This window comes from Hippocampus comes, unplaced genomic scaffold (genome assembly GCF_001891065.2).
Source record: "Hippocampus comes isolate QL1 unplaced genomic scaffold, H_comes_QL1_v1.1 scaffold45, whole genome shotgun sequence".
Taxonomy (NCBI): Eukaryota; Metazoa; Chordata; class Actinopteri; order Syngnathiformes; family Syngnathidae; genus Hippocampus; species Hippocampus comes.
This window is the reverse complement of record NW_017805783.1, coordinates 1,699,870-1,722,064: the sequence shown is the minus strand read 5'-3', so window position 1 is coordinate 1,722,064 and position 22,195 is coordinate 1,699,870. Positions and strand designations below refer to the sequence as shown.

General features: G+C 42.8%; 2 protein-coding genes across 2 annotated transcripts; both read left to right on the top strand.

The window, feature by feature from the left end:
- Positions 1–772: 772 nt before the first annotated feature.
- Positions 773–12,765, top strand: arhgap25 (Rho GTPase activating protein 25). The gene is made up of 11 exons (XM_019885127.1): positions 773–925; positions 2,326–2,534; positions 3,548–3,635; positions 4,424–4,534; positions 4,884–5,088; positions 6,082–6,214; positions 6,333–6,406; positions 6,544–6,665; positions 7,967–8,121; positions 9,751–10,280; positions 11,114–12,765. Exons 1-11 carry the CDS (start codon positions 862–864, stop codon positions 11,313–11,315), a joined length of 1,893 nt encoding a protein of 630 aa, XP_019740686.1. The 5' UTR covers positions 773–861; the 3' UTR covers positions 11,316–12,765.
- A 2,166-nt stretch (positions 12,766–14,931) lies between these two features.
- bmp10 (bone morphogenetic protein 10) lies at positions 14,932–17,975 on the top strand. The gene is made up of 2 exons (XM_019885130.1): positions 14,932–15,671; positions 16,688–17,975. Exons 1-2 carry the CDS (start codon positions 15,263–15,265, stop codon positions 17,752–17,754), a joined length of 1,476 nt encoding a protein of 491 aa, XP_019740689.1. The 5' UTR covers positions 14,932–15,262; the 3' UTR covers positions 17,755–17,975.
- Positions 17,976–22,195: the final 4,220 nt, after the last annotated feature.

The following is a 22,195-nucleotide window of genomic DNA, read 5'->3' as shown; positions in this document are numbered from 1 at the left end:
GCCACAAGAGGGAAGAAGCGCACCCATTTGCTGATCGAAACGTTTGACCCAACAATGACGATACAAAAAGATATACTGTAATTTCCCACTCATAGCTCATAGAAGCAGACTAAAGACTAAATACCAGTTTACCTTGATTCAAAAAGAATAAATCATTCGTGTGGCAACAAGAAGGCCATTGTGGACGGTATTACAATTTTGCAGGACCTTTTAAAGAATGTATTGAAGTGGTGCAACCTTATTAACCACATATTGTTTGCTCGCCTTCAAGAACATTTTATTTTGTGGTTTCCCTATAAATCAGTATAAGTTATTTTATTCTTAGGCAGTGGAGTGCTTTGTGATGTATATTTGTCTATAGAAAAAAATGTATTCTTGATGCTAAAAAGTACTTTGCCTTGTTGGAAAATAAAAAGTTATTGCTCATGTGTTTTCGCTTCCCTTGTGTAATTTCTTGCCAGCCCCGGTCTACATGTTTTTTTTGATAATTGAGATTGCATTGCATCATATTTGTAAGTCACAGACATACCTGACGTGTGCAGATCACTGGAGGAGTCGGAGCAAAAGATGACGAGCATTTTATACAGAATGAATGATATGAACCATTTTAAATAGTTGTGTCATTTGTCATTTAAAAACGTCTGAGCGTTTTCGTGAATCACCTCGAGGGAAATTTATACAAAACAAGTCTGAACATGGAAACAGTCTGAGGAAACATGAGTGTTTGAAATTGTGAGAAAAAAAATTAACACACAGGAAGCAGGAAGTGTGATTTGCGATATCTTCCTTGTGTGTGTGTGTGTGTGCGTGTGTATGTGTAAAATTCAACACTGACCTTTGCTACAAATTGAGGACAACAGCATGTCTTTGAAACTACCTCGCAACTGGGATTTCAGCACCTTCAAAGTTGAGACAGCTCGTATTGGTAAGCGAATGGCCGTGCTACCTTCAATGACAGCAGGACAGATCATTTTCTATAGCATTTGAAAGTTCGACTATGCTAAAACCAACAACTAATTGTCCTCATCTTCAACCAAGACGGGTTGTAAACAGTATATGATAGTTGTTTTGGATGTTAACCCGAAGGTCCCCCAGGTGGCTCGAATGCATTACAGGTGCATTAAAGATAGCACCGCAGTTTTGGCCATGGATCCAAATGTTGGATTGTGATGGTTCTCACTTTTACGGTATTATTATTTCTTTTTCACGTGTGTAATTATGAGTTTATGTAATTTGATAATAAGCGTTAGGCTGACTAAAAACTGGGCTCACTTGCGTCTGCGTTTGTGGGATCACAGTAATAACACACCTTATTCCCTGAGGCGTATTTAATTGCGACCTTGTGATAAAGGAGGTTTGTAACACATGCTTGGTGCTGACTTGGATTGACTGGGAATGGGATTCGACCACAATCACATGAAATGGCATCACGTTGAACTCTTTTGCATTTTGGATTTTTTTTCAAGATTTTTGTCCACCCATTTCTCTTGGAAAAATAAATATCGATAATATAAGCGAGTGTAACAAATAAATACATCCAAATTTGAAAAATGCCAATTTGAAATGTGGTTGTTAACTTCACCATGAACGTCAGTTTGTGGTATGACTGTGCTTGTGGTCTCGAATCAAAGGAAGTTGATACTTTTGGAAAGGAGACCAAAGAATATTTGAGCTTGCAGGTGGAGACCAGTGGGCAGTGGTGCAGTAACTTCCTGTTTACCCCAGCGATGCCCTATACGTCTGCTCTTCTTTATTTTGGCGCCACAAGACAGAGTGAATTAAAACACAACTGACTGACGGGGCCTGCATGCGATCCCATTATGTCTGCTGTCCGAGTACACCTAGACCTCACTTAAAAAAAAAAAAATCTCTCTCTCTCTCTCTCTCTCTCTCTCTCTCTCTCTCTCTCTCTCTCTCTCTCTCTCTCTCTCTCTATATATATATATATATACACACACAAACAGTTGAAACTATGACAAAACATCCAGAATAGTGTTCATAGTGATGCTCCTTTTTGCTCCCAGACAGTACTACATTACTCACCGATTCTTCTGCATTGTCCAAATGCAATAACATTGCTGCAAAACCATAACAGCTCTGTGCAGACAGCCCAACAGGAACTTGGTCGGCACTAAGAAGCAGTTTCTATTTACCCTGAAAGTATAAGCATAGAAACTATCCTCTCCACCCTTTCAGGCTGGTGCACATTCACACCAAAAAAAGGAAGAGCAGTGCAGCAGTCGACTAGTGCAGAAGTTTCCGATATTTTTCTGTAATGTGAGAATTGTTCTTCTTGCCATTCTTCACCTGCTTCCTGTATTTCAGCTCGCTCTAAGAGCATATTATCTGGTGAGGGAAGCTCAGGTCTGAGTCCAGGCTCAAGACGATCCCTCAAGTCCATGGAGAGGCCTTTGAAGGCTGGCTGGCTCAAGAAACAGCAAAGGTCTCTTGTAAAGAACTGGCAACAGCGCTACTTTGTACTGAGGGGAAGCACCCTAACCTACCACAAAGATGACCGAGAAACGGCTGTCCTGGTAAGAAATGTTTTTTTTTTTTTTGTTTTTTTTGTGGCGCATAAACCATGCATTTTATGTCGACAAAGGTGTCTGGAAACTCAATCTTGAAGTCATCAAATAGAGTAAAACCAGCCAGTTAGAGATACTATCTGGACAAAAGTTATAGGCCACATCAATGCTTCTAACCATGTGTGAACAGCTAGGGGAAGGGCCACAAAATGTATTGAGTTAAGTGCGTCTCAATAAATTTGAATATCATGCATACTGTATTTAAAACTGCTGGGTTAAAAGTGACCTAATTTTGTTCAAAAAATGGAGCGACCCTCTATTTGAGTCAATTTGACCCAACTTTCTGGGGCATTTTTTGTACAATGACACTTCCCCAAAAAAATGGGCTTTTTTGGTACTACATTTTTGACCATAACTCTTGTTACATACAGTGGTCTTCACACATTTAAATAGTTCATGATTTAAAAAAAATCATTTTGATGATCATTGCTAAGCGCCAACAAACACGCAAAACTCACACATCTCAAGAAATTGTAACATTTATACAAAACCCTATCATTTTGTTTCATGAATTTGCGTAGTATATGAATTTTAGCACAGTGGATGACTGGTTAGCATGTCCGCCTCACAGTGCAGAGGTTGTGGATTTGAGTCCAGCCTCTGGCTTCCTGTGTGGGGCTTGCATGGTCTCCCCGTGCCTGTGTGGTTTTTCTCCGGGTACTCCAATTTCCTCCCCCATTCCAAAAACATGCTTGACAGGTTAATTGAACACTCTAAATTGTCTATAGGTGTTAATGTGAATGGCTGGAAACCAATTCAGGGTGTACACGGTCGCCTCCACCTGAAGACAGCAAAGGACAGGCCCCGGCACACCCTATTTGAAAAACTAATTGTAATTTTTGAACAGAGCTACTGAAATAAATTGAACTTTACCGCAATATCATAATTCTCCTTTCGTTTGGCTCATGTCCTGAGTGTTTGTCCATGCCTCTGTTTTTACAATACTGTATTTTGTTTTTTAGGGCTTTATCCAGCTTCAGTTCAGCAAGGTCAATGAACTCCCCTCAAACTCAGATGAGCCTGGGAAGTACATCTTTGAAATCATACCAGGTAGGATTGGTATTGTGAGGCAAGCCAAGCCCCCTCTCTGCCCATCTTTAAAACTCATTTTTATTCTTTTGACTCAGCATCAGTCTGTTTTGTTTTTGTGATTTGTAATGTTTTACTGTTGTTTTTATTAACTTAACTGTTTTCACTGTCTTTGTTGTTGTATGACTCTTTTTTTAATGGAGGGCAAATTTGTTCACAGTGATATTTGTTTTAAAGTGCTTTATAAATAAAGTCGAGATGCGTATTAAAGTAACTTAGCCCTAAGTCACACAACACATTTCCAATAGGTGAACTATTACTTCCTGTTTTGCATCGAAGCATAACGTAATACTCTAGCGAATAAAAGGGTTGTATTTTTTGTATTTTATATTGTATTCACTCCAGACAGACCTATCGACATCTACATCAATTATCAAGTATTAAGTATCAAGTACAACTTTATTGTCAAATGTGCTGAATGTGTATGTGTGTGTGTGTGTGTGTGCGTGCGTGCGTGCGTGCGTGCGTGCGTGCGTGCGTGCGTGCGTGCGTGCGTGCGTGCGTGCGTGCGTGCGTGCGTGCGTGCGTGCGTGCGTGCGTGCGTGCGTGCGTGCGTGCGTGCGTGCGTGCGTGCGTGCGTGCGTGCGTGCGTGCGTGCGTGCGTGCGTGCGTGTGTGTGTGTACATATACACATATATGTGTGTGCGTGCGTGCGTGTGTGTGTGTGTGTACATATACACATACACACACACACATAATTTTTACCTTGTTCTTGTTTTTAATATTCAGTCTTTTTTTTTTTACGGCAGGTAAAAGTGCAGATAAAGAGCGATGCCCTCATGTGTTCATGGCCACCTCCCAAACCGATATGAATGAGTGGGTCCGAACCCTGCGCAGGGTCATTGGTGTTCCGAGTGGAGGTTCAGTAACATCAAATTACTTAAACAGTCCAGTTAAAAAAATAAAAGGAATGTCAATCCATGATGCCCTAATAGCTACTGAAGATAATGCTTTCCTTTAGCGATAGCTAAATGAAGGAAGTCACAGTGATTTTATTTCACTTTTTTTTACAGTTGTAATTCATAGTTGTTTTTATTTCGCAAATTAAAGCTTTAAAATATTTGCATTTGTTTTCATGTAAATAACAGACCGTTTTTTAGTTTGAACAGTGCAATTCATAAATATGCAAGATATGTCACAATATTGAGAGAGAGAAAGAGAGAGAGAGAGATGGATGATCAGTGCAAAATGTCTTCTGTGTCCCTCTAGTGTTTGGAAAAAGTCTGAAGGACACAGTGATGTATGAGCAACGTTTTGGACCCCAGATGGTGCCCATCCTGGTCCAGAAGTGTGCGGAGTATATCAGAGAGCATGGTCTAAATGAGGAGGGCATCTTCCGCCTCCCTGGGCAAGACAACGCTGTCAAACAATTCAGAGATGCCTTTGACGCAGGAGAGAGGCCGTCTTTCCCCAGGTCATTCACTCCCTCTCTGTTACTCCAATATCGGCATCCATTTTCCATGCCAGTCGGGTGAGCCGGAGCCCGTCACAGCTGACTTTGGGAGAGAGGCGGGCTGCACCCTGGACTGGTTAGCAGCCAGCCCAAGGGCACATCTAGTCAAATTAGCATTCACATTCATGTTTTAGAGTCTTGACTGAACCATCTGTTCAGATTTTTGGAATGTGGGCCGAAGAACACAGAGAAAATCCACACAAGCGTGGCAAAAACATGCAAAATCCTCACAGAATTATAGATTTCTGCCATTTTTTGTAAGTGGTTTAACTGGAGCATCTGAATTATTTTGACTTGTGAAGCTTTGAGAAGGAAGCTGGTTTGCTAAGTGGTTTGCTAATCACACAAAGCAAAAGCTAGAAGATTCCTTAAAGAAGTTGAAAAAGAAAGCTGGGAGATATGAGCAACCCGCAGAGAAACTCGAGGGGCAGATGACACCACATCCTGTTCTGGCTGAGTATGCAAGAGGATGCGTGCATGTGTTACACAATATGATAAGCTTTGTTTTTCCACGACGCTACCATCGGTGAAACATTCTGGCTGTCTGTGTGCGGTTAAGTGCAGCACAGCGAGTGGTAAAATGTGCAATCATCATTGGCCACTGCGTTGGGTACTTCTCCACAATCACATAAGATTTATGGCTCATACGGTAAAGGAGTCACATTACTGGTATGTATTCCCCCCCACACATAATGACATTGTCTGTCATATGCTTTCATCAAAAGAGGAGTCAGCCCTAAAAAGTTATGGGGGGGGGGGAGCTAAAATATAGGACAATGCTCAGAATGATGTGCAGTGCAGTTCTACAGTAATAAACATGATTAGATGAATACTTATTTGACAGTATAAACCATGCAATGCATTATTGAGCTATGCGATTTAATCCCACTGTCCAAGCGTGCATATTGTTGTCAACAGTGAGTGTGTGGAGTGAAGTTGTCATTTTCCTCACAGTGACACGGACGTCCACACGGTGGCGTCGCTGCTCAAGCTGTACTTGCGAGAGCTGCCAGAACCTGTAGTGCCATGGTCTCAGTACCAAGCCTTTTTGGACTGCACCAACACGCTGGACTCTGGCAATGAAGAAGTATGTTTCACCTCCGGGATAGCTCACGTCTGGACATCCGTAGATGTGCTTACATTTTGTGTACGTGTGTGTATGAAATGCCCAGCATGTGTGACAAAATCTTTGTGCGTCCTTTCAGGGGGAAGAAAAGTTAGAGAAACAGATCGCCCTCCTCCCAAGAATCAACTACAATCTCCTAAGCTATGTTTGCCGGTGAGCTGAAGCATTGTGGGATATGATGTAAAAAGTGTCTATGTGTACGCCTAATCACGGTACAAATGCTTTGAACTCCAACCAGATTGAAATCAGTCAAAACAAGAACCGCCACCATGTACCCGATTGTCCCACAGGTTCTTATTTGAGGTTCAGCTGCATTCCCAAGTCAACAAGATGAACGTGGAGAACCTGGCCACGGTGATGGGGATCAACCTGCTCAAGCCACAGTTAGAAGACCCCATCTCAGTAATGAAGGGTACCAACATTTCCAACCATCCTCGTTTGTTACCAGTCATTGTGTACAGGCTCCTGACTCCTCAGTGAACTTCATATATTGCACGGCACATGTTTTAGACTCTGTTGAGCAAAGCATTGCACAGCATTCAGATATTAAAAGATGTAAACATCTATGCAGAAAAAAAAGCAAGATGGAATCCAAACCCCAAACCATATTTGACATTCTGAAGGTTGCGGCAGGCTTTAACCCCCCCCCAAAGCAATAATGGCAGAATGATTATGCGGTTAATAACAAACACAGGTTGGGCCATAAGTGGGCTTACAATGGCAACTTACAGGGCCATAACATTTTATTACATTGATACCAATATGTATTTGATAATTTTCACATTTTGTCAGATTTGAACCCTTTCAGGGACCGCGGTTACTTCAGTGCACAGCTTATCATGTTATCAGGTTACAGGGTGCTTGAAAGGGTTCATCTATATTAGTTGCTCCATGTACAGCACTTTGTATACAGCGATACCTGTTTGAAAGTGCTCTATAAATACAGTTGAGTTGAGTTGAGTATTTGTCCTCCGTGAAAGAACATTGCAACATTCCTCAAACGTCTCCAGAAACACGACAAATGCAAACACAACCTGTCAGCCTATTTTTGGCCCACCCTGTATACGTACAGCCATCCATCCATTTTCAAGCGTGTTTTACTCATTAGGATTGCGGGCGGGCAGGAGACTATCCCAGCTGATTTTGGGAGAGAGAGAGAGAGTGAGAGAGAGAGTACATGGTCACTCAAGCTCAGTGACAATATGCAAGCGAGACTAAATATCATAATCTGGCAATGGTGTGATGTTAAAAGTGTGTCCTGGGGCATGTCAAGCATGTTCTACCAATTTTATAGCAATTACAAAGACTCAAAACCAGAACATGAAGTAGAGCTGCACAGTCAAGTGCATTCAAGACAAGAGCTTGATCAAAACAGGCTCTTTCTATCATTTTGATGACCTACATTAATACATTAGTGGGACAAGCTTGTCCTTGTTTCTAAATTCTTAAGCTTAAGAGAACTCTGAACTTTCATGGAAAATAGTATCAGCCGTAATCTGTTAAATTGTCATTGTTTCCAACTCCGGTGGTTCTGAGACGGTAGTTGCACAAATACCGTGACAATACATTACAATACACCTTTGTTTCAATTTAACATCAAAATAACACTAACATCCTTGGAATGAATGAAGAAACATCTGGACATGTAAACATATTAATTTCACTCAATGAGAAAGATGAGGCCCGAATGATCTGGCTTTGTTTTCTTCTCAGCAACTCCTCACATCCAGAAGTTGATGACGGCGATGATCCGACGACACGAGACTTTGTTTCCTCTATGCAACGACGTGCCTCCCTCTCCTCCCTCCAACAAGGCCGAGAACCAGAAGAACTCTCCTCGCAACTTTGTTGGCTGGGGCTCTACTGAGGTAGCGCAATACCCAAACATTTATTTTCCCCCCTCAATGAATGCCGTGTTTGAATGCAGGTAAAGGCCTGAGCTGTGATTCAAGCGAAATCAAATACTTGACCAACACAAAGGACAGAAACAAAAGCCAGCATTTCCAGAAATACTCAGCAGTTTATGGCACAGTTCAACACCACCGACACATAATACATATTTGTAAGCTCTTTCTATTTGGGTCAAATACACATTTGGTCAAAAAGTAAATACAAAGTCGGTAAATAACAATATAAGATAAGATAAGATAAACTTTATTTGTCCCACACTGGGGAAATTTGCAGTCTACAGCAGCAAAATTCTGGGGAAGAAAAAAAACCCAAAGTGTTTCATTGCACAAAATAAATGTTTCAGAAAGAACTGTACACAGTTTAATAAAAGTGGAATATAAAATATAGCATTAGCAATATATTTGTAGAATATAATAAATTAGCAATAGAATAGAAAACACAGCATAAGGTGGCTCTGCTAAAGACTAAAGACTGTATCGAATGAATATTCTGCCTTTACGACGGCATTGATCATTGTGTTATGCAAGAAAGAAGACCACAACAATGAACATCAGATGCAATAGTTAAAAAGGAGCATTTTTTTCTCTATTTCTTATTTTCATTTTCTTTTTTAGGCATACACTTTCTTGTTTCGGATCTCAGTAAGACAGTTGTTTTTTTTTTTTTTACAATATATTTGGTTCATTGTTTATAAAAAAATGACTCCATTAAAATTCATGAGTCACTCAAATATTAAATTGAGCTATCACACACAGGGCTGCCGCTCCCGATACACAGAAAATTCACAGTGTGTAGGTCGTATTTTTGTGCATGTCATGTGTCAATCCTCCACCATGCACTTGACATGTCGTTCAAATATCTGCCAGTCCCCAACCACAACCAAAGCCCCCCATATCTGTCATGGGAAACCATGACACACCTACTACTTTTACAACCCTCGTCCACTTTCAAAGCAGCTTACTTATCCAGTTCAGGGTCGCAGTCAGTCACAGGGAACGTCGAGAGACAATGAACCACTCACCCTGTCACTGAGTGAGAACTGAAGCCATGCCGCTTGCACTAAAGTCCTGCAAATATGCTCCTACACGCATGAGTGCCTTAATGGTAATGCAGTGCTCGTTCTGTAGAATTGTGTTCATTAATTCCTACGAGTCGCAGACTTTTGTCTTTGCTGCAGTGTTTCCAGACCGTGCATATTTTGTAGATTTCAGACCCGATGTGCTGCCTTGTCAATCTAAACTGCCCAAGGCCGTCAGATTCTGTAGTGCCGGCCGATGTCTTAAACCATTTTAGTATGTAGCCCCAGCTGCCCAGGGCAGGATGAGAGAAGCGTGACTTACAGTGTGCAAAACCTTCACACCCAGCCGTACACCATTGTGAGTGGCACTGGAGCTAAGGTGGGTGAAGTGTCTTGCTCAAGGACACAATGGCACATGACTCGAACAGAGCGGGAATCGTACAGTGTATCCCCCGTTGATTGGATGGCCCGCTCTACCTCTGAGCCACAGCCGCCCCAAATGCTCCAGGAACTGACCAGTTTTAAAGAACACACACAAACATTACATTTGATAATATTTCTGTTCCAGATGAGTGACAGTGCTTTCTCTGAGTCTACCGAGGAGGATAAAAATGACAGTCCAGGTCCCCTGAGAGGAAATTGCATCTCTCCAGATGTCCTGCAAGATTCAATGCCATCTTCTGACAACTGGGCCGGGAGCCCCCGCAAACGTACCCAAACTCTGCCTACCTTCAATTGCCCCCTCACGGGGATGGCGGCAAAGGCTGGTGCCATCCACCGCTGGAGTCGCAACCAGGATCTAGTGGAAGACAAGAGTGCGACGTTGTCAGAGGACATCTTTAAGATCCTGGATCTCCGCTGTTCAGGATCTTTTTCAAAAGGCACGCTGAAAGGCATCAAGGAGGGAGACGTGAAAGTCAGAGCGCAAGACGAAACCAATCACAAGGCTCCCACTACTTCTAGCTCCCAAAAATCTGACAGTGGCTCGCAGTCTGCTCGGGCCCAAAAGAGTGTTGAGCCCTTGGTAGAGAGCTCTTTAGATCAGGGGGTCAACAACAGGACTGAGCAGAAGAGAGACAACCAGCAGTCTCCTGACAGGTGAGAATGAGAGCGTAAATGGGTGTTGGTCTACAATCCATAGTACACTACACACAAAAAAAGAGAGGGATATTCGTCTTTTGGGTGACATTTCAGGATCAACTGAAAACTCGCTCTAACCTGCAACCGTAATTTGACCTTCTTTCAACTTTTGAATGTCCAAAAAAGAGAGGGATATTCGTCTTTTGGGTGACATTTTATGATCAACCGAAATCTCGCTCTAACCTGCAACCGTAATTTGACCTTTTTTCAACTTTTGAATGCCCATTGCTCTGTTCAGTGTTTCAGTACTTTTTGCGCAAGCTGCTGTTCTCTAACAAGGAGCAAAATGGCAACAGCAACAGGCATTTGATCCATGAATGGACGATTCCATTTCCTGGATTCACTTCCTATTGGTTTTGAACAATCGTCTTCATCCTGCTGTTCGCATTTTGACATCTTGAGATCAACAAGGCACCGAACGGTATCAACAGGACCGCGCCTTTGCAAGGCTTGACGCAGGATCTTCTGACAGCAAAGTCGCCACTGAGCAGAGAGTGTCGCAGGCTGTCATCAGCAGGTTATGACAGAGGGACTGGAAGAGTCACAGAAAGGCATCGAAGTGGAGGTTCTCATGCACCTGTTATAAATTTTGACTTTCATCTTCTTGAAAGAGATCATTAAATTTTTGCTAAGACTACTTCATCTTTTAACAGTTGGACATGCATTGAAAAGTTTAGGGAAGGTCAAACGAAGGCATATTTTAGATTCATCCCAAAATGTCACTCGAAAGCCAAATATCCCAAACTTTTTCCGATTAGACATAAATTTGCGTTAACATTTGTGTCTCGCAGTGTGCAGCAGGAGCTGAAGGAGCTGAGGGCCACTGTGAGTGAACTTCAGTCTACTTTGGAGGCAGAGCGCCACCATGTGGCAGCTTTGGAAATATGCCTCAGAAATGCAGAGCGCAGTCGGGATGAAGCTGAGAGAAGAAATGAAGAACTGCAACGGGACATTCAGCAGTTTCTCAGTCGAAAGCCCCAATCTCCCACTTAACGGTTGGGAAATTATTGTTCGTGTTGGCGGACTTTGGAGTGTTTCTTCTTGCTTGCTGAGTCCAGATGAGAAGTTTTTGGTGGCTCCTATGGGAATAATCTGTTCAGTCGATAGATATTTTCAAATGTTAACAAAGACTTCACCGGCTGTTAGTTTCTTATCATATTTCCTCTAATCTAAGTCCCCCCTCTCCCCTCCATTAATCGTCTACTTGGATAAATAAGTACCGGTACACAAATGGATGGCTCGTTTCTTCCAACATAATAATAGATACATTTGCATTTACTGTGACCGATTGCACCCTGTGGTGTCTGGGTACCACTCCACAGAGAATCGCCATGGCATCTGCAACGGGAACATTTACAGTAGACGTTAAAGTCGACGTGCTCCGTTTTGCCTTGTGTCGTAGTGTGGAGCAAAACCTGCTAAACCTTTCAGGAGGAAATAATTGCAGATTAGAAACCAAAACTAAAGAAAGTAAGAATGCCGGTGTGTTTGAGATGTGCCTCACGATTAAGTCGTTTCCATTAAAACGATGAGAAAGAAAGTGGATGAACTACTCTTTAGTGAACCACATGACCCGTAATGCAATATAGAATAGATTACTGTAATGTATGTTGCAATATGGGACATGCATGTGTTATTATAATGCATATTCTGTGTTGCATTCATTTCTGTACCACTGGTCCTCATTAGGGCTGTGGCTGAGCTGGAGTTGATCACAGCTGCCTTTGGGCAACAGGCTTTGTGCACCCTGCAATGGTCACCAGCCGACTGCCTGAAGTCGGCTGGGATGGGCTCCAGCACGCCCGCGACCCACGTGAGAATAAGCAGCTCGGATATTGGATGGATGGATGTTACTCCAACAGAATGTCAATATTTATTTGTGGAAAACTAGACGATATAGGTACACATGTCTTCTTACTCTGCAGTCGAGTAAATAAAGGCCTGTGTCCATTCTATGAGGAAATGAATTCATGAATTAAATTACATTGAGTTACACAACACGGTTTGTGACAAAATCTTGACATCAGACATTTTGAATTCCCACTGATATTTAAGGTAGGTTTGTAACTCAAGTGGAATCCACAAATACAGACAGTTGATGCCACAACAGACATCTCATTTAGGGAATGACACTCCGGTAATTACCGGTAGTTGTTTAAGATATTCAAAATCGGTATGAGCGTGTACTCCAACAGTTTAATCGCAGCTATTCGGTGGGCTGTATCAAAGATTCCATATGGGGATAACATGATTTGATTGACACAGGAATATATTGCGTTTTAGTTAACAATTTGAGAGCAATTTGTGAAAATTAGCTTTATTACGGTTGTGTGCTCCGTATGTTTAATTCGGCGCTTGCACTGGTGCTGATTGAACTCTGGGGCTGGCATAAGTTTTCTAGCTGTATACAATCTTTGAATTGAGGATGTGGCCGGGCTAAGAATGAACCAATTACATTCAATCCCATGTTACAAACCCTAATTTCAGTGAAGTGGAACGCTGTGTAAAATGTAGATAAAAAACTAAATACAATGATTTGTAAATTCAACTCTAGATTCAGTTAAATATACTAAAAATATACAATCAAAGACAAGATATTTAATTTTCAACCTTTTTTGTTTTGTTTTTTTTTGTTAGTTTTTTTTTCAACAATTCTCTCATTTGGAATTTGATGGCTGTAACAAGTTCCCCCAAAACTCTGGGACAGGGCATGTTTACCGAACGGACGGACAATATCTAGAAAGATCTATAGACATCTAGCCAGCTAGCTAGCTAGCTAGCTAGATAATGCAGTATTTGCAGTTTAATTTTGCCTCTGCCCATAAGAAAAAAAAGATCAGATACCAAATGGTCTGACCAAGTGTAAGATTTTGAAAGAAATAGCTAAACAATGAGGCAATATCCTGCCAGGCACAAAACACAAGATAAAGTCCTGAGAAGATAAATTCAACAAAATGCAGGAGGCCAAAGTCAATAGCAATCCTAGCCAGCAAGCGAACATGTCAATGTAAATTACACCGTGGTCATTATTATACTGTTGTGGGGGTTACAGTTACAATATGTCCTTCAAATGTGGTAACATTTATGATCATAATCATGCCGTGAGGGTCAAACTAGAGAACAAATGGTCATTGTAAGTAGGGTTGCAAATTTGGGGGAATTTCCTTGGAAATTCACTGGCATTAACGGGACTATTTTACATTTATGGGAATATCTATGTCGTTCAAAACAAGAACATAATCTGACTCAAAAAGGGTAATGCACATATCCATTCAAACAGTGATGGGTGACTGTCTGGGCATAACAATCAGACATGATGCAAATGAAGCTGAATGTCTAACTTGCTCTGTGCATCCCTCACTCTCAGACATGTCCATTCACTTCAAAAGTTGGTGATATTTCTGGGGTCAATGATGCATAAATATTTGATTGATATTAGAGTTCGTAATAAAACAAAAACATTGGGTCTGACTTTGAAGAAATGGACATGGAGGATTTTGATGGGGGTTAAGGAGGAATGCATTGAGACGTGATGGGACTGGTAGTGTGCATTGTAAGGAATATGTAGTAATAATGTTTTCCTCTTGGTGGTCAAATTTCCATTTTAATGTCCGAAATTATTTTTGCTATACCTCACAATCTTAGGAGTGTGTGTGTGTGTGTGTGTATGTGTGTATGTGTGTGTGTGTGTGTGTGCGTGCGTGCGTGCGTGCGTGTGTGTGTGTGCGTGTGCGTATGCGCTCGCGCGCAGCAGTCCACTAACAAATCTTCAACGGGTCATCAGGAAGGTGTGATGTCAGTTGCGACGGCAGTTTCACAGCGCAGCAGATAAGCGCATGTCTGTCAAGTGTCACCCTGGCAGACAAGTGGCAGGTGCGGGAAAAGCTCATTGCTTCCCATCTGGGTGACGCATCGAGTGTATCGCCGGGTCACGCAAAGAAGCTCTGGAATGAGTGCAACAGTCGTGAGTTCAGGTGGTGAGCAGGAATGTTCTTCCTAGTGGCAGGGAGGCCATTTTGTTATCACAGCAGGAAGCAGCTCGGTGACGGCACAGCGAGCTGTACCGTGGACATTGAATCACTGTGTCTCACTCCGTTGGACATACTTTACTACCTTTAGGTGCAACATTAAAGAACTGCCGTACGTGAAACCCTCACATTACGTTTATCTCCTATTTATATTCCGAGAGTCTTCACTGACCGGACACTGGGCAATGCACACTTCTATTATTCTCGCCACGAAATGTGGAAAGAGTTAAACATCTTTCCGTCTTGGTCAATGGGCCTCACAGCTCATTACATTTCAATTTCACTTGGACAAGTATTTTAATATGGAATGGCATCAGCGGACTGCCGTACTTTGTCAAAGAGAAATGGTCTATGGCGCATCAACAACAGCGTGCAGAACTTTGCCATTTACAAACCAAATAAACAAATGGAAAAAAAAAAAAATCAACTCTGGTGCACCCACCCAAACAAAATAGCGCTTCCACAAGGAAGAGGCTACAGGACAGTGTTTACAAAATCCTCATTAAGGAAGTTGTGAGATAACACATGCTCAACATCACACAAAGTGGAGGGCACACACACACACACACACACACACACACACACACACACACACACACACACACACACACAGCAAAGCAGAGCCCACCATATCGTAGATAAGGGACTGAGAGAAAAAGCTGGGAAGGGAGCGTAAAGCACAGAAAGAGAACAACACAACAGAGATGACAAGGTGGACCATACCGGGCCTCTGTCACGCTGCCACTGGACGTATAGGCCATAGCTGTGCATGAGACTAAATGCTGTGTCAACGGCGACGCTGCATAAGGTTTACTGCAGGCACCGTAGAAGATCCCACTTGTCACAGAAAAGGTCACCACCGCTTTTTATCGACTGTGACAGCATAAAATTAATTGCTAATTTTTTTTCTCCATGGCGAGTATTTGGGTTTCTCTTCCGGGAACCATTTGCAGCACCGAGACTATACTCTTACTATTTTCTATATTGTTGCTCCGGGGGCCTCTTTGTGGCGAGGGCAGCCCAATCTCCAACGCCGACCAGAGGCTTCGACCCACTCCGGGGCTGAAAGACGGACTGGGGAGGGCGGCGGACGCGTCTCAGTCGGAGCAGGACAACAATCTGATCATGCAGGGTGTGCTGGAGAGCCTGAAAGAGCAGTTCCTGCAGACATTCAACCTGTCTGGCTTGGGTCCACCTCCGCTGCCACCTGGAAGCGTACGAGAGGAGCCGCCTGAGTACATGATGGAGCTCTACAACCGCTTTGCCAATGACCGCACCTCAGCGCCCAGTGCCAGCATCATTCGCAGCTTCAAGAATGAGGGTACAGGAAGCTTTGTTTATGACTTTCAAATTGCAGTGAATTCATATATTTCCACATTTTGCTATAATCGCGATTGTGGGTAGAACAAAGGTTATCTTAGCGTATCTTATTTGAAGATTCAGTTCAGTTTAGCATCCAATGTCAATCGTGTGTAGGGGTATGATGATAAGCCCTCAAAACTCATTTAAATGCTAAAATGTTCATTGAAATGATTTCGTGAGGACTGTACAAAACAGCATTTCCACATTCTTGTTGGGTCATTTTTTTAACCCTGGAGAACCCACGAGGTCATATTTGGCCCCTATAAATTCTGCTACTCAAATGCTACCCTTAAATCCCAAAGGGTCAAATTTGGCCCTCATCCTAAATTAGGATTAAAGCATTGAATATTTGAAAAAAAACATATATTTTGGTGCTCAGTGAACATATAGCAGTCACTTAATATATAATTCATCATTTTCCAAAGAAGAAAAGGGTTCTTGGGTTCTCCAGGGTTAACATAATATTGTATCCCATCACCAATTTCTCCACTTGCATCTTTTTCGTTTCCTCCTGAATAATTTTTTAGAACTCATCCAAGTAACTAAATGGAGTTCCATACTATACAGGTGATTTGATACGCTTTTAAAGTAAACCCTTCGTAAGCAGGCTCAATGGGTTGCAGTTGTATGAAATCGGTAGAATTGAGATGGCATTTGCATGAGAGTACAAGAGGTTGAGGGAGAGCAAAAATTGGAAAGAAATGGTCAATGCTGCGTACACGACCTTAAAACCCAGAGGATCAGAGCAATAAAGACTAAAATATTCAAGAATGTGACTCACCCCGGCACCCCCGTATACATTTTTGTTAGCTTTAAAAACCCTTAATTCGAATGACGCAGAATTGATGTCCAGTGTACATTGAAATATTGATTTGGCGGGGGGTAACTTTTTCCAGTGTGATGTGTCTTGTTGATAAACATATCCTATAAATACCAATATTTCATTCCTTCCTCATGTTTTTGTCTATTCCCCAGATTCCTCTTCAAGCACTGTCGGTGTCGGGGGAGTAAGGCGCCACCCACTCCTCTTCAATGTGTCAGTCCCCCATCACGAACACGTCACTGCAGCCGAGCTCCGTCTCTACACGCTCGTCCAGACTGACCGCCACCTGTTTGCCGGCGTCGACCGCAAAGTCACTATCTACGAAGTGGTACATTATGACGAAGAGGACAACAGCACAGATGAGAATTTTGCGAGAGGAGACAACCTTGGGGGTCAAAAGGCGATAATGGAGCTGGTGGAGTTGGCGTCGAGACAAGTGTATGGCACCGACGATGGCTGGGAAGCGTTCAACCTCACCGCTTCTGTCCAGCGGTGGCGTAAATCTGAGCATGGAACCACACATCGTCTGGAGGTGCACATTGACAGCGTGGCCGGCGAAGACACGCAACGTGTCGCAGACCAAGGCAAAAATGGGAATACTGAAGCGGACATGAAGATTGACACCAACATGAAGGAAAAACACAAGCCCCTGTTTATCGTTTTCTCGAATGATGAAAGCAGCGATCATCGAGATGACAAGCATGACCTGGAAGAGATGATCGACCACGAAACCTCCAACGTAATGCTCCGAAACGACTTGGAGAATGACTTGTGGGGCGAGCTCGAGACGAAGGGCTACGGCAGCAATGGCGAGTCCGAACCGGATGAAGCCGACCTGCTCCAGATGCGCTCGAATCTGATCTACGACACGAGCTCGCGCATCCGTCGCAACGCCAAGGGAAACCACTGCAGGAGACAACCTCTGCACGTGGATTTCAAAGATATCGGATGGGACAGTTGGATCCTGGCACCCGGCAGTTACGACGCCTACGAGTGCGCTGGGATTTGCTCATTCCCGCTAACAAAGCACGTCACGCCCACCAAACACGCCATCGTCCAAACGCTGATCAACATCAACAGTCCTCAGAAAACAGCGCGAGCGTGTTGCGTGCCCACCAAGCTGGATCCCATCTCGCTCCTGTACCTGGACGACACAGGCGTGGTCACGTATAAGCATAAGTATGAAGGGATGGCGGTGGCCGAGTGCGGCTGTAGATAGCTGGACTCTGGAGGAGTGACGTGAAGTCAACAAAAAAGCTAAACGAGTCCGAGAGTGGCATTGGACTCTCAATCAGTAGGACTGGAAGTGCATGTAATCACTTTTTGTTAAGTCCTTGTGTGGCTGGACTTTGTCCATCGAGACAGAAAAGACGATATCTTCTTAGTCGTGAATGGCGGCCGCCGACGCGGTGAGCTCACAGGCAGCGGCGGTCAGGACCGCGCCGCTTTTTGCCAGCGCGACTCAAAGTTACAAGAAGTTCCGAAAGAGGATCTAACCCAGCACATTCTGCTGCGTATGCAATTGTCTGTGGGAACTCGTGGGCCAGAGGTCCCCCCTCCTGCTCCGTCCCCCTGACATGTGTTTTCCTCTCCACTTATCTCCGCCCTCCCCACTTGTTGCTAACACTAATCAGCTCTTCATGCTCCCTGCCACAATGAAATGACCTCCTGGAGGCAACCTGACAAGACTTGAACTCTCCAGGCTCGCCTCCTGCAGGCCCCTGATATGTGGGCACCACCACTGGCGGGGTTATCTATCCCAACCCAGTTTCCCACTTCACATGACTCTTTTCCACTACCAAACCAAACACACACACACACACACACACAAACGCTGCAGTGATAGCATGGTGTTTGAGGTTGGGAAGTATGTACTGATCAAGCTTGGACGTCATTCCAGAGGATGTTTGAGGTGTCCGTATGAGGGATTGAGACAAAACAAAGGGGCAGGGGTTGACCGCATTCCGAGGCAACTCATTATGTTAACCGTCTCACCTTGCTGACCTAGCATGTCCTAGTCCTCATCCATCACTTTGATGCTAAATGGCCTTTCGGGGGGGGGGGGGGGATATTTATCATATGTGAACCAAAAGTCAGGGACGTAAAAAGAAGCAAAGTTGTCTCGATAAAATCCAAAAGAAAAATATGTTTTCTTTTGTTATAAGGCTTTTGATACCTCTGCTGCTTATAATAAACACACGACTATTTATTGTTCTAATTTATTCTTCCTTTTTTTTTTAAGTGAAACAAATATTGATAGTTACATTTTGAGTTAAAGTGACTTATTTTTCTGGGTAGGTATCTTTCAGCTACAAATGAGGCAGGAAAAGTGGCAAAGGGCCAAAGACAAAAGCACTGTTCGAATTATTACCACCGCGGCACCCAAAAAATACCAAATAAAAATAATTACATGTCCTGGCAGTTTCTCAAGAGATCCAAAACCTACATTTCTAATTGCTCTACATTAAGGGGGTCGCACTCATTTTTTGTCACGTGCCACGTCGTAGTTCTGGTTTTCCTCGGAGGGCCATTATGACTGTGAACCAATTTAAATTTATGTCTCACATCATCACATATACACAACAATTTGGTGGATAACCAATTTTTTGAATCCACAAATTTTCAAAGGGTGATGAGTAACAAAATATGCTTGCGATATCTCAATGTTATTAAAAGTGAAGGTAATTTGCAATTTGGGTATTTTAGCAGGCAAATACGAAGGTGACGCACAAGCTTTGCGTTTGTGGGCCACATAAAATGAGGTGGCAGGCCGAATCTGGCCTCGGGGTCTTGAATTTCGCATCTGTGCTCTAGATTATTCAAAAAGGCATTTGGACCCCAGAACAAAATGAATGACAAATTCATTCAAAACATTGAATGCTTCTTTAAAGCCTGTTAACTTGAAGTTAATATGAATTCCTCACGATCTTCATATGGTGCGGTGTCGTTTGGCTATTTACAATTAAGATGAGGCTTGACATTTTGAAATAAAGAGCGCACTGGATGGTTAAGAATCATTTGGCCTGCTTCTTCTCCATTGCTTTCTACATCCATTGGTATCAGCACATAGGTCAGAGTTCACCCCATGGCTTCCAAACAAAAAAGCATGGGAAAGTGATTAGCGGGACTGTTAATGACGAAAATGGATCGTGTGTGTGTGCTGCTCACACTGACACTGTGATGGAAAACCTGTGCATGAGGCTGAGCGCTGATAAATTGTTTTGAATGATGATGACTCCTGCGATTGGCTGGCAACCGGTTCAGGGTGCGACCCTTGTAAGGATAAGCGGATTAGAAAACGGATGGATGCGGTGAATGGATGATGATGACGCTGCTGTCAAATTGTAAAATTCTGATTGCAATATTGTTTCGCTCTTTTCGTGTACCAACGCACAATGAGGTTGTAAATAAAGGATGTGATCCAATTCATTCTCTGAAATACATCGTGTCATCTTTTTGTGGGAGTAACGAATATTTGGCAGATATGGGCATGAGTCAATTGATGAATAGTTTTGATATTCAGAGGTAGAATGCGGCGGCAGCATGCTGGTGTCCTGGATAGCGTGTCTGGATCATATTTGTAGTCCAAATCTCGCACAGAAGAAGGTAAATTGTTTGGCGCAATAAGGAAACATAATCGTTGTGAAAAGACTCAGGCTAATCCCAAAGATACTCCTATACATCAAGTAAGCCTTGCCGGATAGAAAGCTGCCTCACTGAACGGGATAAGTGTCGATAGAGTGACAGACAGCTTGGCAATTGTGTCCAAGCGACTTCAAAAACAAGTTTAACAAGTTTGATTTATTTATTAACAGGGGAGCTTGTTCCTCACTGGTCGCATTGAATGAGGTCATAAACCAATAGTGTCGTTTGTAGGTGAGGGAGTCACGCTGCATGAACAACAAAGCTGCGCAGATTTGTCATTTTAGCCTGCACAGGCCAATAGATAACCATGTACATATATTAATTACCATTAGATGAATTAAATGCACACAAACAGAGGAATCCCTCATTCAATATTAATGCTAATACATATAGGTCATTCCAAACATCGGTGCCACTTGCATCCCCGGGAAATAACATGGAGAAGTGTACAATACAATGGCATGAAATACATTTTTATAAAGTACAAATGTATTGCGGGCAGCACGGTGGGGAACTAGTTAGCACGTCGGCCTCACAGTGCCGAGATTGTGGGTTCAAATCCGGGCTCCGGCCTCCCTGTTTGGAATTTGCATGTTCTGGGTTTTCTCCGGGTACTCCGGTTTCCTCCCACATTCTGAAAACATGTATGGCAGGTTTATGGAACACTCGAAATTGTCCCTAAGTGTGATTGTGAGTGCAAATGGTTGTTTGTCTGTATGTGCCCCGCGATTGGCTGGCAACCAGTTCAGGGTCTACCCCGCCTACTGCCCGAAGACCGATCCTGGATGGATGGCTGTATGCGTTGATGTACCGTATACAAATGGATATGTACATTTCTGTATTCATTTGAGACATTTTGCATGCAAACTCTTTTTTTTTTCATGTCGGTATTGGCAGATCCTGAAAAACCAAAGACTTGGTCTCTGACTCAAGTGCCCAAAAAGTGTGATTGGGACATGTTTAGTGCGAATGGTTGTTTGTCTATAAGTTGCACCACATCAAAGACATCTTGGAAAGGCTCACACTCATCCACGACTCTACAAAAGACAAGTGGTACCAGAAGATGAATTCGTGAATTCACTTAAAAGCAAAAGCAATCTGTTCTTGCAGGGATGCAGGTCAACTTCAGGATTTGCTACTACAGTATTTAGAATCTCTTTTCTCATCGCAAATAATGCAAACTTAAGTAATGTGCTGCCATGCCAGCGTCAAAAGACCGTGATACATGCATAAAAATGAACATGCGGTGAAACAATTACTGTGCGTGCCTGAGAGGTGAGTCACTTCACATTTAATCATTATTTACCAATACGCATTATTTTATGATCATTCATCACAAATTAATGTCTATTGAGGAAGTAACAATGGCCTCTCATCATCGAGTGAGACGTGTGTACTAATGTCATAAAGTGCATCAATTCCCCTTTCAGGCTTTATGGTCATCATAACACTTTTTTTCCCCTTATTTGCTGTCACTTGTGCCCTTTTTTGGTGGCATCGCTAAACAAAATGCAAAAGGTTTTGTGTTGCATTTTAGAGGTGTTTTTTGGTCAACATCTGACCATTTTGTCTTTCAACTTCAACGCTACCTTCTCGATGATCCTGATTCAGGCCATCTGTAAGTATTTATGGGCCATAAACATTCTGTCTTGAAGTTGAACCTTCAAAAGAGTGCTACTGATCATCTCAAGGAATTGCGCTAAAGTGAGACCTGCACAATAAGGAGGTGTTGCAGCTGCAACAAAAAAAAAAAAATTGACTATAAAAATTCCTCTGTAATGTAGAACAGAACACACTGATTTCAAAACACCTTTTGACCCATAACCAACGAAAAGCAGTTCAAAGATGATTGATGTTCAAAGTCTTCTAAGTGGACCTTCCATTCTGATTAGAAATCAAATCATGTTCAAGAGAGCCAAAAACGTGCCCTTAACTTACCAGATTATTGTTTCCAAAGTAAAAAAAAGGCAGCTGTCTCTCCCGGTAACTTAACCGAAATTTACAGTTACTGTCGA